At 36.4% G+C, this 12,895-nt stretch overlaps 3 protein-coding genes across 4 annotated transcripts; 1 reads left to right on the top strand and 2 right to left on the bottom strand.

The window, feature by feature from the left end:
- Positions 1-1,962: 1,962 nt before the first annotated feature.
- LOC105167605 (uncharacterized) lies at positions 1,963-8,290 on the bottom strand. Of its 2 annotated transcripts, XM_011087378.3 has the most exons (7): positions 8,136-8,290; positions 4,027-7,592; positions 3,827-3,908; positions 3,565-3,631; positions 3,280-3,465; positions 3,119-3,179; positions 1,963-2,715 (listed from the first exon to the last, which is right to left on the bottom strand). In XM_011087378.3, exons 2-7 carry the CDS (start codon positions 7,517-7,519, stop codon positions 2,510-2,512), a joined length of 4,095 nt encoding a protein of 1,364 aa, XP_011085680.2. In that variant the 5' UTR covers positions 7,520-7,592; positions 8,136-8,290; the 3' UTR covers positions 1,963-2,509. The 2 variants fall into 2 exon arrangements, 1 of the variants encoding a protein (XP_011085680.2); XR_016066760.1 differs by lacking the exons at positions 1,963-2,715; positions 3,119-3,179 and having other exon boundaries at positions 3,393-3,465; positions 3,827-3,901.
- A 1,284-nt stretch (positions 8,291-9,574) lies between these two features.
- On the top strand, positions 9,575-11,448 carry LOC105167604 (protein SPIRAL1-like 2). Its single transcript, XM_011087376.3, has 3 exons — positions 9,575-9,689; positions 10,339-10,605; positions 11,148-11,448. Exons 1-3 carry the CDS (start codon positions 9,597-9,599, stop codon positions 11,226-11,228), a joined length of 441 nt encoding a protein of 146 aa, XP_011085678.2. The 5' UTR covers positions 9,575-9,596; the 3' UTR covers positions 11,229-11,448.
- Positions 11,449-12,172: 724 nt separating this feature from the next.
- LOC110012450 (large ribosomal subunit protein eL39x) lies at positions 12,173-12,754 on the bottom strand. Its single transcript, XM_088883688.1, has 2 exons — positions 12,619-12,754; positions 12,173-12,519 (listed from the first exon to the last, which is right to left on the bottom strand). The coding sequence occupies exons 1-2, from the start codon at positions 12,619-12,621 to the stop codon at positions 12,367-12,369; spliced, it is 156 nt and encodes a 51-aa protein (XP_088739814.1). The 5' UTR covers positions 12,622-12,754; the 3' UTR covers positions 12,173-12,366.
- Positions 12,755-12,895: the final 141 nt, after the last annotated feature.

The raw sequence follows: 12,895 nt of genomic DNA, 5'->3' as shown, positions 1-12,895 counted from the left end.
TATGAAACTAGTAACGAGAATTTCGTAATTAATACTAACACTAAAGTAGGGGACAGAGGAACACAATATTTCATAATAATTGAGTGGCCAAATATAACACCACACACAAATAAAAGAAAATTGATAGAAGATGAGAGCAAAACAAGAAAGACAGAAAAACAAAAGGAAGTGCTTCATCAGCAAGAAATGTGAAGATACATGAAATCAAATTGAAAGAAGCAAATTGGCAGGTGGTGATTGGAAATAATGAAATCAAAGTCATCTGCGGGCACATGCCAAATTGTACAATTTGATGATCAAATCCCTCCCTCGGGATCTGAGAAGTAACCAGAAAAGTAAAAGATTCTGCCAAGAAATCAACACCACCTTGCAATGCAATGTGTCAGGTTTAATGAGTGGTTATCCGTAGAACGAATGCCTATTGGCTTTTTGCAGATCCCCAAGATTGGTTTTCTTGTCATATTTCTTAAATAAAACCTAAAGGGATCTTACCCACCATGAGCTACAAATTGGGACTTGTGTATGCTATGGAATCTGGATCATAGGCATATGATATGTGGTGTGTAGTATACAAATTAAAATGGGAGATTTGATGTTGATGCGTAAATGTAATTTTTTTTTTATATTTTTATAAATTATGAATTGATGGACTAATACATTATTATGATAATATGAATAATATAATAATTGATAGTTTACGTAGATAAAAAAAAATAAGAATAAAACATCTCCTAACATAATAAATAGCATTTTTCAAAAGTTCAAAGGTTAAGTTTTCATTTTTCTCCAATTCAAGGAGATTTTATCTTTATTGACATTTTTATTAATAGTAAATTTACAAGTATTTTTTGGTTGAAATCAAATTGAATCGAACCAAAATGGCTTACAGATGCACGCTATAAAACATAATAAGCTTTTCAAAATTTTAAAATCTACGTTGTCAGTCTTCTTATATAGTAAACCCGTGATGTCATTCTTCTTATATACTTGATAATCCAATTTAAGTTTCATATGTTGATTGAATTTTTTTCATATGAATCAAGTTTAAAAGTTTTAAATGGTATAAATTGGAGCACATCAGCATATACTATATTCTACTGGATATGTAACATGACTTGTATAATATGATATTTTTACAAAATTCTTCTATGGAATTGGTTATTAGTAAAAAATCAGTGTTCCCAATTATAGAACCCAATGATTATTGATCTTGATTGTTTGAGGACCTAAGTGTTATAGGACCACCCATGATCAACCCTAATTTAAGTGTGTGATTTCAACACCTACCTACTCCCCGTACAAGGAGTGATGAGAACACAACCCCTGCAACTGCAAGACCAAAAAGTCATGATGGCTTCTGATAGGGTACAGTTAATTTTGGTCATTGTGTAGTGCACAAAGTCCAATAAGGCTACAGCATTATAAATCATTGGATTATGACTATTAAAATCTGACTGTTTCAAGAATTGTACAGGATGCCATCCTCCTAAGTTGAAAAGAAGAAAATCTTGTCCGAATGGGGCAAACACTAGTCCCATAGCACAGCCCAATGTGATGATTGCTTTAATATCTGAACCATAGCAAATTCAGACAAACAGAATACGTCAATCACTTGTATTCCATGTCCAACTGATTTTGGTGCTACATTGCAAGCAAACACTAGTGATAATTCAAAGACTATTGAGCCAACTGGTCTTGAGCAACTCTACCATGGTGCTTCTCATGATGCCCATGTTCTCCACATTGAATTAATCTTTATCCAGAAAAAGAGCCCATAATAACCATAGGGCCCTCTCAAGCATGCAAAGAAAGCCACAAAAAACTATAACCATGGCTTGCCCTATCAAAAGTGGAAAAAGGTAAGTGACATAAGGAAATATTTGGATACGCATACGTGTATGTCTATGCTTTCCAGTAATCACTCTTTGGGATCCAGATATTCAAGTGCAATCTGCAAAATGATGGATGATCTCTAGTCTCCAGCCAAGACTATAAAATCAGCTGGGAACAGGCCTTTAATCTGCCAATAACCTTACAATGTTTCCATCAAACTTACCAGACCCTTGAGAAAGTAAACCGGATACAAATTGAAATAATCCAAATTGCACAAGATATCCTTGTCATTCTGGACCAGCATTCCAGATCGAATCTCAATAAGATGCTGTGGCAATCCACCTTTCAACGATAGAAAAAGTCCCCCAGATAATGAATTTAAGTTCATTGAAAAAGTTAAACAGGGAATTCACCCTACAGAATGCTCAAAAATTTTCTAAACCCTGTAGGTTTAAAGCCACAAGGCAAAAAATAATCAAATGGAATTGACTATTAGGATCCACTGGTGTTGGTTGTTTGCTATTACTGGAGCTGCTTGGGTGTTACCATCAGATTCAATATACCACTGTGTAGTGTACAGCACCATTCCAACATTCCCCAAGAAAGATTTGAAAGCAAACCACGGAAAGGAAATATTATTTCCCAAGCCAGCAAAACCCTTTGGATAGTGGAGCTCTTAAGTTTTAACTGAAACTACATCAGGTATGGGAGGTTTATCTTTCAATTTGACGGACATCGAGCTAAGTACTCCTGAATAGAATTGCCAAGACAAATTGCTCTCATTTATAGGTCTTTGACCAAATGGGTGCTGCTCAACGTATTTCTGCACACTGTCAGATTTTACCAACCCTTCCAAATAAACTCGAAGATCACCTCCAGGACCTGCAATAGAATTAATTGTCATTATATGTGTAATCAGTCAGTCTCATCAGCAACTAAGAAAAGATGAAGTTTGCCATGGTCTTCTTAAACAATGAAAGGGACATCAACCAATTGGCAAAAATTTTCTTGTAAATGTGATGGAAATGGTGAATAACTGGATATTTATGAATAGACACTGAATTAGCAAACTATCTTGGTCTCTTACACATCCTAAATTAGAGAGAACTTGAATGCACATGATGTTTCCAGTCACATTATTTTGAATAAATTATACGACAATCAAGAGAAGAATAGATGTCCAAGACAGAGATATATATAGAAGCTATATAAATAGGATGAATATTGAATATCAAAAGAAAAAAAAAACAAATGACAACTACATGAACTTGGAAAAGAATCTTACCTAATGAATTGTCATTTTTGTTCAGGTAGCAGTATGAATTGGGAAATATTCCTGTGTGCGACTAAAACAAGGCCAACAAAAACTCGCAGTTAATAGACTAAGGAGCTAAAGAAAATTGAGAGAGACAGAGACCTGATACTTTACTAGATACAAAAACTTACTGGATTGAGCAAGGCCTTGTAAGGAGAATCATCCAACAATAACGTGTTTGATTCGTTATAATCCCCCTTCTTCCATGGCAAATTAGGATTATCACTTTCCCAAATTTTTCTTAGCTCCTTGAAGACCATGGGCTTATGACAGTTTTCAAGAGTTTTGAACCGTGTTCGAGTACAATGCGACATGTCCTGCATTATAATGGAAATTTAACCAAGTCTAATTTGTGAACTCAGGTAATGGAAATTATCTGAGTTTGAGAACTAAACCAAGTCTCTCAAAAAACTTACCCAACAAAATAGCAACTTGTGTTTTAGGTCTCCCAGTAAAAAGTTGACAATTCTGCGAATAACTATCCTGTATATTAGATATATGTGGTGAGATTAGCAAGACATATGATGGAAGGGACATAAAAAATTGCAGAAGTTCGGTCGTGCTCCATTCTCAGAGTCTGATTTGTGAGGGGATACAAAAGAGAGAATAATAGTAAGATAGAAACAGAGAGGCTAACAGCCACATCAGATATGAAAGAACCACAGTTTTGAGGAGTACTTGTATCTTGACGACCATATGCCCACATCAAAGTTCTGAAAACAGAACCTCAGGAAATCATCACAGAAGGGTCTCCTGAAAACTACCAGAGCAAATTAATCAGCATTCATATTCAATCCACTGATTTCTCATACTATGAATTGTAATATATAAAATAACAGGATTCTTTTTCAATATTGTAAGGCAACATTTATCCTCACCTGCCGAATGTTTTGATATTTTTATATCACTAGTACAATTTCTGGGTGGTGGCCTTACTACATCGGCAAGGATACCATTTAAATCAAGGACGAGAAGTTTTCTCCTAGTTGAAGTAATCGGTGCCATTTCCGGATACAGGGATTTTTCATCCCTCACATCACATGAAGAAAGTTGCTCGGTCGCCCTGATCTTACGAGCAGACAACACACTCCTCCCCACAGTAAAACCTTTTCTCTCATCATTGTCATCAAGAATAACTTGATCGTTGACTTCAGTTAACTGATTCTCAAACTTTCCATCTTGTCCAGCCAGATTATTAGGTTGACTTCCATGTTCACTTTCACAAGGAAAGAATTTCCCTTCAAATTCTATTTGCCTATCAGAAGGTAATTTTTCCACGACTAATCCAGAAGAAGCTTCGTAACATGAAACCTCAACCACATCCGGTACTATGACAGTTCCTTCTGTTGACCCTGCATTCCTTTTAGTCTGGTCCACACTTTGGATTTCATCTTTGATTTTTGCCTTCTTGACACTTTTCCTCTTCCTTTTTCTTTTGGCAGTCACATTTCCTTCAACAAGATGTTCTGTTGACCCTGTATCCAGTTTACTCTGGTTTATGCTTTGCCCTTCGTCCACATTGCCAGTCGCATTTCCCTCAGAAAGATTTTGCATTGAACCTGCATCCATCTTTGGATTTTCACCCAGTGGTTGCACAATTAACTCTGTCTCAAGAAGATTCATTGTTGTATGGTCCACACTTAGGACTTCGTCTTGACTGCTTGCCTTCTTGACACTTTTCCTCTTCCTTTTTCTTTTGGCAGTCACATTTCCTCCAACAAGATGTTCTGTTGACACTGTATCCAGTTTACTCTGGTTTACACTTTGGACTTCATCTACATTGCCAGTCACATTTCCCTCAGAAAGATTTTGCATTGAACCAGCATCCATCTTCGGGTTTTCACCCAGTGGTTGCACAGTTAAATCTGTCTCAAGAAGATTCATTTCAGTGTGGTCCACGTTTTGGACTTCATCTTGACTTTTTGCCTTCTTGACACTTTTCCTCTTCTTTTTCCTTTTGGCAGTCACATTTCCTTCAGCAGGATGTTCTGTTGAACCTGTATCCAGTTTACTTTGGTTTATGCTTTGGACTTCATCCACATTGCAGATCGCATTCCCCACAGAAAGATTTTGCAATGAACCAGCATCCATCTTCGGGTTTTCACCCAGTGGTTGAACAGTTAAATCTGTCTCAAGAAGATTCATCTTAGTCTGGTCCATACTTTGGACTTCATCTTGACTTTTTGCCTTCTTGACACTTTTCCTCTTCTTTTTTCTTTTGGCAGTCACATTTCCTTCAACTAGATGTTGTGTTGACCCTGTATCCAGTTTACTCTGGTTTATGCTTTGGACTTCATCCACATTGCTGGTAGCATTTCCCTCAGAAAGATTTTGTGTTGCACCTACAACCATCTTCGGGCTTTCACCCAGTGGTCGCACAGTTAAATCTGTCTCAAGAAGATTCATTTCAGTCTGGTCCACATTGCCAGTCGCATTCCCCCCAGAAAGATTTTGCAACGAACCAGCATCCATCTTCGGGTTTTCATCCAGTGGTTGAACCGTTAAATCTGTCTCAAGAAGATTCATTTTAGTCTGGTCCATGCTTTGAACTTCATCTTGACTTTTTGCCTTGGCACTTTTCCTCTTCTTTTTCCTTTTGGCAGTCACATTTCCTGCAGCAGGATGTTCTGCTGAACCTGTATCCAGTTTACTTTGGCTTATGCTTTGGACTTCATCCACATTGCCAGTCGCATTCCCCCCAGAAAGATTTTGCAAAGAACCAGCATCCATCTTCGGGTTTTCATCCAGTGGTTGAACCGTTAAATCTGTCTCAAGAAGATTCATTTTAGTCTGGTCCATGCTTTGAACTTCATCTTGACTTTTTGCCTTGGCACTTTTCCTCTTCTTTTTCCTTTTGGCAGTCACATTTCCTGCAGCAGGATGTTCTGCTGAACCTGTATCCAATTTACTTTGGCTTATGCTTTGGACTTCATCCACATTGCCAGTCACATTCCCCTCAGAAAGATTTTGCAATGAACCAGCATCCATCTTTGGGTTTTCATCTAGTGGTTGAACATTTAAATCTGTCTCAAGAAGATTCATTTTAGTCTGGTCCACACTTTGGACTTCATCTTGACTTTTTGCCTTAGCACTTTTCCTCTTCTTTTTTCTTTTGGCAATCACATTTCCTACAGCAGGATGTTCTGTTGAACCTGTATCCAGTTTACTTTGGCTTATGCTTTGGACTTCATCCACATCGCCAGTCGCATTCCCCTCAGAAAGATTTTGCAATGAACCAGCATCCATCTTCGGGTTTTCACCCAGTGGTTGAACATTTAAATCTGTCTCAAGAAGATTCATTTTAGCCTGGTCCACACTTTGGACTTCATCTTGACTTTTTGCCTTAGAACTTATCCTCTTCTTTTTTCTTTTGGCAGTCACATTTCCTTCAGCAGGATGTTCTGTAGACCCTGTATCCGCTTTACTCTGATTTATGCTTCCGACTTCATCCACATTGCTGGTCGCATTTCCCTCAGAAAGATTTTGCATTGAACCTGCTTTCATCTTTAGGTTTTCACCCAGTGGTTGCACAGTTCGATCTGTCTCAAGAAGATTCAGTTTAGTCTGGTCCACACTTTGGACTTCATCTTGACTTTCTGCCTTCTTGACAGTTTTCCTCTTCCTTTTTCTTTTGGCAGCCACATTTCCTTCAGCAGGATGTTCTGTTGACACTGTATCCAGTTTACTCTGGTTTATGCTCTGGATTTTATCCACATTGCTGGTCGCATTTCCCTCAGGAAGATTTTGTGTTGAATCTGCTTCCATTTTCATATTTTCACCCAGTGGTTGCAGAGTTAAATCTGTATCAAGAAGATTGGTTTTAGCCTGATCCACAGTTTGGACTTCATCTTGTCTTTTTGCCTGCTTGACACTTTTCCTCTTCCTTTTTCTTCTGGTAGTCACATTTTCTTCAACAAGATGTTCTGTTGACCCGGTATCCAGTTTACTCTGGTTTATGCGTTGGGCTTCATCCACATTGCCAGTGGCATTTCCTTGCTTGAGATCTTCTGTTGACTGTGCATCCGTCTGCTCCATGATTAGGACTTCAGCTTTAATTGCTGCCTTCTTCATCTTCTTTCTCAGCCTCTTCTTCTTATTCCTCATTGCCTTCCATTCAGAAAGATTTTGTGCTGAACCTGCATCCAGTGGTTGCAAAGTTAAATCTGTCTCGAGAAGATCCATTTGTGACTGATTATTTGCCATTCCATAGTCACTTGTCTTGTCTGAAGCTTCCAAACTGTTATCTATCTGATCCCTGGCTTCTGTTCCATTCTTTTCAACTGCCTGCTCTTTTAATCTTTGTTTGCTTTTCCACTTTCTACTGATCTTGACGCTATCTCCAACAGGGATTTCCATTAAGGTTTCGTCCATAATGGATGATTATGGTTCAGCATAAAGTACTTCCCGGAGATGAACCATTAAAAATAAAAAAACAGAAAGAAACCTACATCACAAGAACAAATGAAAGTAAGAAGGTTAAAAGTTATACGCAAAGTCCGCACTCAGTAGTAACAGAAAACATATCAATAACTCAATTAAAATAGTTCATCAACAATAACAATGATATTCGACGAAAAACATACAATGAGCTTACTAATTCAGATTACAAGATATTCCTCCAGAATCATGAGTGGATACCATAAAACAAGACAAAAGAAAAACCTCCAAAATCACTAAATACTGAAATTTTCAGCCCATAAACCATAAACCAAAAGGGAAAAAAATAACAAGGAGAAACTGCAAGAAGATTGAAAATAAAAAATTTACGCAACTATCCAGTAGGAAATACTAAAATAAACAAACCCACTTCATCGAACATCTACATAAGGATAAAAACAATTCAATCTGAACGATTTAAGAGCTGTTTGCTCAAAACAAAATAAAGCAATTGTGAGGTCTCAATTAACGGTTCATATATGTATGTTTATACGTGTATACAGATTCATGAGCACACTATCACACCAGCAGAACACGCAGAGAGGCATACCTTGTGGTGAAGATTCGGGAAAGCAACCACGAACATAGGCCGCGGCGCGGCGCCTTCTTTTTGTATATGTACTAGGGCCGTTGGGCATTCGGGGGGAGGGAGTGGAGTTGGAATTCGAAAAGACGCGATATGGCAGTCTCGTCAATACTTAAAACACGAATTTAGCTCAGGCCGCAGGCGATTGAGGAGAGTGAGTCGAGACGTTGTTCCAAAATAGCATTAAAATTCGGACAAATTACCGCTAACTCCCCCATTGTTAGTACAATTATAAAGTTTTTAAATAAAAATAATTATATAAATTCTGAACCATCAAATAAAAAATTACTACTTTATTTTTGTTTTATTTTTTTTATTTTAAAAAATATAAAAAATTGAAGATGGGTAAAGTAAATAATAGGACATATTAGTTCATAAAAATATTTTTAAAAATCTTAAAAAATATATAAAATTAAATTCATAGTCTAAAATGATATTTTATTTAATTTATTATAAATTAATAGAAATTAATGAAATGAGCTCATTATTAGAACAACATTAAAATCATAAAGTAATCGTAAATTTTTCAAATAATGGTAGGTATGTCTAATTCTAACAAATTATATATATGTAAATAAGATAAAATAACATAACTGGAAAAAATTGGGGTAAAGATATAAAGCTACATCTGAACGGAATAATTTAGATTTGATGGAGTGATTTGGTAAAGTGACTTTAATTGGTTTCATATTAAAATAATTTAAAATCAACAATATTCACAAAATATAATTCAAAATAGGAATCGAAGATAATTAAAATACTTTATGATATAGAATAAATGTCAAGGATTTGTTATAAGGATTTCAAATAATTCCATTCAAACACATTCTGAAATAAATGCAAACACAAATTTTTAGGTCCCATTTTGTGACATGGACTAACGGGGTAATAGGATAACCGAAACGTGTTGACCCCATTTACTCTATGGTAGTTAATTGGGTGATAGAATTAATCGAAACTGACTGTATGATAAAAAAAATCGAGATTAATTATAAATACAAGATTACATGAATTGGAGTTATTTTTATGGAATGTTTAGATTGGTTGATCAATCTGAGTTATGCTGTAAAAGGTCCAAATTACCCTTCTTAATAGCAAAGGCAAATGAGTTGGGGGCTATCCAGAAATAGATACTACTTATTTTTTAAAATGAATAGCTAATTCGCGTTTCAATTGTAAGGGTGAAAAATATTTTATCTGAAATAGATACATTTTTAAATTACAATTTAATTTAGTTATATTTTTGAGAATTTTCAAATATAAGCTATCTGCACCAACTCACACGATTGCTTTTATTATGAAAATTTCATAAAGGCATGAAAATAATAATACAACAGTAAATTTGGATTTATGGTGGGATGATATCCACATTACATTAGACATAACCCGCAGAAAAGGAAGTGAATGTTAAGGTGTTAGGTGGAAATGTGGGTGCAAACTCATCCTCTGATTTATTATTTAAATACACCACATGAGATCACAAGGGCCTATTCATTCATTCCATCCGCCAAATTAGTGGTATGTAATTCATTTTTCTCCCTGTCCTCCTTCCTTTGGAACATTAGAGTAAAACCATCTTTATACTCGTGCATTTCATCAATCTGAATTCCAAACATGTTTTAACACAGGCATATCATGATTTGATGTTTCCATTGTTATTCTCACCACTTCTTGTCTAGGTCTGGGGCATATGCATCTCCATCTTTAAATTACGTTGATCTAATCTGATGGTTTTATGATACACAGCATTCTCTAGCTCCCGTTGCTTATGGAAATAATCAAATTGTTGTTTTATTTCATTCTCATGTATTCTTTTTATGTCTTTCATCCAACTTGAACCCAGAACGGTATATTCAAATGTGGTCATTAACATTTGATTGAATTTGAAGTTCGGGATTCTGAATCCTAGTAACAAATCATTCTTTGACAATTTACTTCAAAGATTATTTCAAATCCTTCAACTTTTGGTTTAAACTTTCAAATTTAATATTTTTCCGATATGCAATTATTTAAAATGTTCCTTCCATCAAATGTAACCTAAAATACTTGTAATAATTTCATGCATCAAGCGCATGTATGCTACAGTTCTGATAATTTAAATCTGATGATCTAACCTTCAAGACAATCTTGTTCTTTTTCGGAATGACTCGACTGATCCATGACACAGCAAAAACAAGCAGCAAAGAAAATGGGGCGCGGAACGAGTGCTGGTGGTGGGCAGAGTTCTCTAGGGTACCTCTTTGGAAATGGAGAGGCCCCGAATCCTCAACAACCAAAAGATGCAATCAACGAGCCTTCCCCCAAACCCACTGCACCTCCCCCAGAGATGGATAACAGTAAGCAGACTCAGACTCAGACTCCATCAGTGAACTCCGGTTATTCCACAAACAACTACTACAGAACAGATGGCCAAAACTGTGGCAACTTTATAACGGTACATAGCTATACTAATACTATTCTTGCCGATGCTTGTTTGTTTTCCTTTCAACACCAAACCTCTTATTATGATCACAATTTGCTGGATGATTCCAATCCCATAATGAATGGTCTTGCTGGCAAACTCACATATTAGAGCTGGATTAGTAGTAATTGCTGAGGAAATAATCCGTTTGTAAGAATTTCAAATAAATTTACCCGAACACCCTCAAAAGGGATGAATAGCTTACCAACATCATATCAAGGAAAATGATTCATAAACTTCAAGAAAACGATGTTGTTTCTTCTTTCCTTTTTTCTCCTCGTACCTTCTAGCTTTAAAATGAATCACAATATCTTCTTTTCTTCTCTCCCTAGTACCTTTCCAGCTCTAATGTTTCCAAATTCATTGCTTGCTTTGGATATTGTTTTACCTATGTTACATACATATTACATAAGCATCTCGGATAATTCTTCACGGAACTGAGGTTCTTATAACACCAAATGTCGTTCCATGGACATTATCTCGTTTCTCAGATGGTTTAATTTGTCGTGATGCAGGATCGACCAACAACTAAGGTTCATTCTGCACCTGGTGGCAGCTCCTCCCTCAATTACCTATTTGGTGATGCCAGCAAATAATGGATCATCTTGAAGCTGCTTCATTTCATCTTTGAATAGCTATTATTTGTTTTCAATGTACTATTTTAGCATATAATAATATTACCTACATGTTTTTATCATAATTTCAGCAGCATGAACAAAAAAGGACAAGCTCAGTCTAGCGCTAAGACAGGGCTGCTGTCGTCTCTTATTCGTTATCAATAATTCTATAAGAGGTGGACATGGTAAAGTTGAGTCATGCTTGAAAAGATCAAATGCTATAAGGAAATTTGACAAGACTCGTAAACTTACCCATTATGTTACAGTGTCTGTTTCTTGCTCCTGCTATCTGCCCATTTTCCAATTCTTTTAGGGCCCCTAAAACTTGAACCTTGTCATATGCAGCAAATGAACAAAACAAGAAGTTTATAACCTCACCAGTTCTTTATGGTCTGTGTTTGATTCAACAATTAAATGAGAATTTTAACTCTACAGTTGACAAGAAATCAAATTAGTCTTAAAGATAGCAAGAAACAAGCATTTGCACTTTCCAGTTCATTAGAAGCACAAAAAGCACAAAATACCAATAATGCAAACGCCAACAAATTTCTGTCAGAAAACATGGCCTACTACTACCTTAAACCATCAGAATTCAGCGATGAATAATTGCTACAACAGACTGATTCTACAGAAACAAGCCTGTGTCATGATGATATTGCAATTAGCCAGATGAAAATGCAGAGGCTACAATTAACATAAAATTCTTCCACCTTCCTGTGATGGATTCCCCAGAGAAGAAATAATTAGAGAAGTTGAATATTCTACAAACTGGAGCACGAAAGCTCAACTACGTGCTTGCATAACTTACCAAAAACACTGTATTCAGCCACTATCAAGTTTTACTCCAAACATGAAGAAAAAACCAGAAGCCCAAAGCAAGAGAGAGAGATAGATATAAAGAAAGCGAGCAAAATATCCCAAAATTGCAGGAAGTTATCTCTCTTTTGATTTCAGTTAAGGTATTCCATAACATAAATAAAAAACCAACCGATGTCTTATAGCATCGACACAATAGTACCGGCTATCTCATTCAAAAATATCAGATCCTATCTTGAATCAAAATAAAATACAACGGAATTGAAAAAGAAAAAGCTGATAAAACGGAAGACATAGTAGCTCAGAAACCGAGCTTGGTGCGGCGCCAGTGGCGGCGCTTGGCGTTGTAGCGGATGGTGTTGTCGGTACGCATGCGGATCCAGTACGGGATGGGCCTGTTCTGCCTCTGCTTCTTCGCCAGCTTCTTCTTAATCATGAACGTCTTGTGCGACGGCTGCAAATCCAACAAATCCATACACAAAATTCCATTTCAACAGCCAAATCAAACAGAACAAATACTTTGACAGAGTGAAAGAAGGCGAGAGACACGAACCATGGCTGATCTCCGGCGGCTGAGAGCTCTTCCTCCAAGTGGTGCTGCGGCTGCGGGAAAATGCTGCGGTCTGCTGAGCTGCGGCGGAAATATAAACCCTAATTGCTCACTCTTTATATATCGACCTCTTCGATAACTGAATTTTAATTAAATAAAATAAAATAATTTAAAAAGGGAAATTCCGACTATTTGTTATAAAAAGAAAAAGATATTACAAATATAAAAATTTCCACAAGTAATTTACATTCTTACCCCTGGATTAGGGTTTTTCTTCCTC

Source organism: Sesamum indicum, linkage group LG8, assembly GCF_026168435.1.
Source record: "Sesamum indicum cultivar Baizhima isolate 11 linkage group LG8, ASM2616843v1, whole genome shotgun sequence".
Classification (NCBI taxonomy): Eukaryota; Viridiplantae; Streptophyta; class Magnoliopsida; order Lamiales; family Pedaliaceae; genus Sesamum; species Sesamum indicum.
This window is presented reverse-complemented; position numbering and strand designations above follow the sequence as displayed.

Bases quoted from the DNA above. Each gene is read 5' to 3' on its own strand.
- LOC105167605 (XM_011087378.3), bottom strand. From the start codon at position 7,519: ATGGACGAAACCTTAATGGAAATCCCTGTTGGAGATAGCGTCAAGATC. The intron at 3,909-4,026 runs GTGAGGATAAAT...TTGCTCTGGTAG, and splicing joins AATATCAAAACATTCGGCAG to TTTTCAGGAGACCCTTCTGT. The intron at 3,180-3,279 runs GTAAGTTTTTGT...GCCTTGTTTTAG, and splicing joins ACAAGGCCTTGCTCAATCCA to TCGCACACAGGAATATTTCC.
- LOC105167604 (XM_011087376.3), top strand. From the start codon at position 9,597: ATGTGGGTGCAAACTCATCCTCTGATTTATTATTTAAATACACCACAT. The intron at 9,690-10,338 runs GTATGTAATTCA...TCCATGACACAG, and splicing joins TTCCATCCGCCAAATTAGTG to CAAAAACAAGCAGCAAAGAA. The intron at 10,606-11,147 runs GTACATAGCTAT...GTCGTGATGCAG, and splicing joins ACTGTGGCAACTTTATAACG to GATCGACCAACAACTAAGGT.